The sequence below is a fragment of the Archocentrus centrarchus genome, chromosome 12, assembly GCF_007364275.1.
Source record: "Archocentrus centrarchus isolate MPI-CPG fArcCen1 chromosome 12, fArcCen1, whole genome shotgun sequence".
Lineage (NCBI taxonomy): Eukaryota > Metazoa > Chordata > Actinopteri > Cichliformes > Cichlidae > Archocentrus > Archocentrus centrarchus.
This window is the reverse complement of record NC_044357.1, coordinates 2772632-2774645: the sequence shown is the minus strand read 5'-3', so window position 1 is coordinate 2774645 and position 2014 is coordinate 2772632. Positions and strand designations below refer to the sequence as shown.

Below are 2014 nucleotides of genomic sequence, written 5' to 3'. Positions count from 1 at the left end.
TAAGGTGGATTCAAACCCAGACCGTCTAGCTGTGAGGCAACAGTGCTAACCACCATGCCACCATGCTGCCAGCTATAAAACTCAATTAAAAAAGAGAAAAAAATCTCTAAAGAATAAAAATGTAAAAACATGGTTTTTAAAGGGCAAATGTTAAAAATAATTTTTTTTTGTCAAGATACAAACTGCTTAGAAATGGATTTATCTTCAAACATGTATACACAAAATCACAGAAAACTTCAAACACTTTCCTTCAGTTGAGTGTAACACCTGAGTGAGTGACATATTCTAGACCATCTACTAATAAGTTAAGAATTAACTAAAATATCAGCCCAGTGTGAGAGTCAGTCAGACCAGTAGTTTCTTGTTTTGGGATTGAAATTAGAAAGAGACCACTTTGGTAACTTAGGAGTTCATTTCAGAGCTTTCAGCATTTTTTTCACTTTTTGGATTTTAGGATTGGTTTTAAAATGAATCTCCATGAATCAGATGAATGAGTGTTGTCATTTTTGTCGCTGCGCTCGGTAGCCTCCTTACACCTCAGCACGTTGGATAGTTGTTTCCGGCACTGGGAGGATCCAAAGTAGTAGAGCAGGGGGTCCAGGAGGCAGTTCAGACTTCCCAAACACAGGAACACCACATAGAGGGCGTAGGAGCTTTCGGATGCATCCCTGTTCTTCTCGAATCCTTCATTTAATTGCAGGTAGTGTGCAAACAGTAGACAGTTTGTGGGCATGAAGCACAGCACAAATATCACCAGCACAGTCAAAGCCATCAACACTGCTCTTGTTCTCCTGTGTGATGTTCCTGGACTATCATGTTGGACTCTGCTCAGTGTCCAGATTACCCGAGTGTAGGACACCACTGTGATGAGCAGAGGCAGGAAGAAGAGGATGCAGCAGACGGTGAGGAAATAGACCTTTAGAAAGGTCATCATTTCTAAGGAGTGAACATCATGGCAGGTGGTGATGTTCAACTCAGTGAGGGGAAAAGTCTGGTCAAAGGTGGTGAGGGGCACTGAGCCAGCAAAGGATAATACCCACATGGTTACACAGGCTATGATTGTGTTCCTTGGACTCCTCCAAGTCAGAGAGTCAATGGGATAAACTACAGCAAGCAGCCGGTCCACACTGATGCAAGTTATGAGAAGAACAGAACAATACATGTTCCAGGAAAAGGCAGCAGTGACCAATCGACACATGAGTTCGCCAAATTTCCAGTTGTTGCCTTCAAAGTGGTAGGAGATCTTGAAGGGGAGCATCAGTCCAAAGAGCAGATCAGCAAAGGCCAGGTTCACCATATAGATTGCTGCTGGCTTCTTAGGACGGATCCCCCGAGCAAAGACCAGCAGAGCATAAATGTTAATGGGCACGCTGATGGAGCAGACCAGTGTGTAGAAGGAAGGTAAAAAGATGGTGGACATGGAGCCGGTTAGAAACATCTGTGCCTGCTCCGAAAGTGCTTCATTATAAGACAAATCTGCCCCAGATGCTCCACTTGCCATAGATTTATTGTCTGGAGTGCCTTAAAAGAGAAAAAAAAAAAACTTCTCGGTGTGATCCTAGATATAGCAATGGCAGGGTTACAGCTGAAATTAATGGTCAAATTTTTGTTGTTTTTTCCTTTTTTTTTTTTTTTTTTTGCCTGTTCTATACTACATAAAAATACAAATACAAATAAATATACAAATATTTATTTGTGATGCATAATTTTTGCAATTTTAGTTGTAGCTCATTTAAAAACCCGGCAAATTTTCTGTTTCAGAGTTTAATGCTTGAAATTTAATAATTCTTTAATAACTGGTGACACCTGAGAGGATTGAGAGAACAAAAGAAGTGTCTGAGAAATGCAAAGTAATTAAGTTATTTTTTAACAATGTATACATGCAATAATTACAAATAAATTATAATCATTAGTTTATTCAGAATTTAAAATAAATAGAAATAAATGATAAAAAAGTCCATCACAGATTCCCAGAGAATAAAACCACATTTTTAAGCATCTTGTCCAATTAGCG

The 2014-nt window shown here is 39.3% G+C and overlaps 1 protein-coding gene across 1 annotated transcript; it reads right to left on the bottom strand.

The window, feature by feature from the left end:
• Positions 1–378: 378 nt before the first annotated feature.
• On the bottom strand, positions 379–1501 carry LOC115789698 (proteinase-activated receptor 1-like). Its single transcript, XM_030743216.1, is given in 2 exon segments — positions 379–427; positions 429–1501. Coding segments are annotated over 2 exon segments (1122 nt in total).
• Positions 1502–2014: the final 513 nt, after the last annotated feature.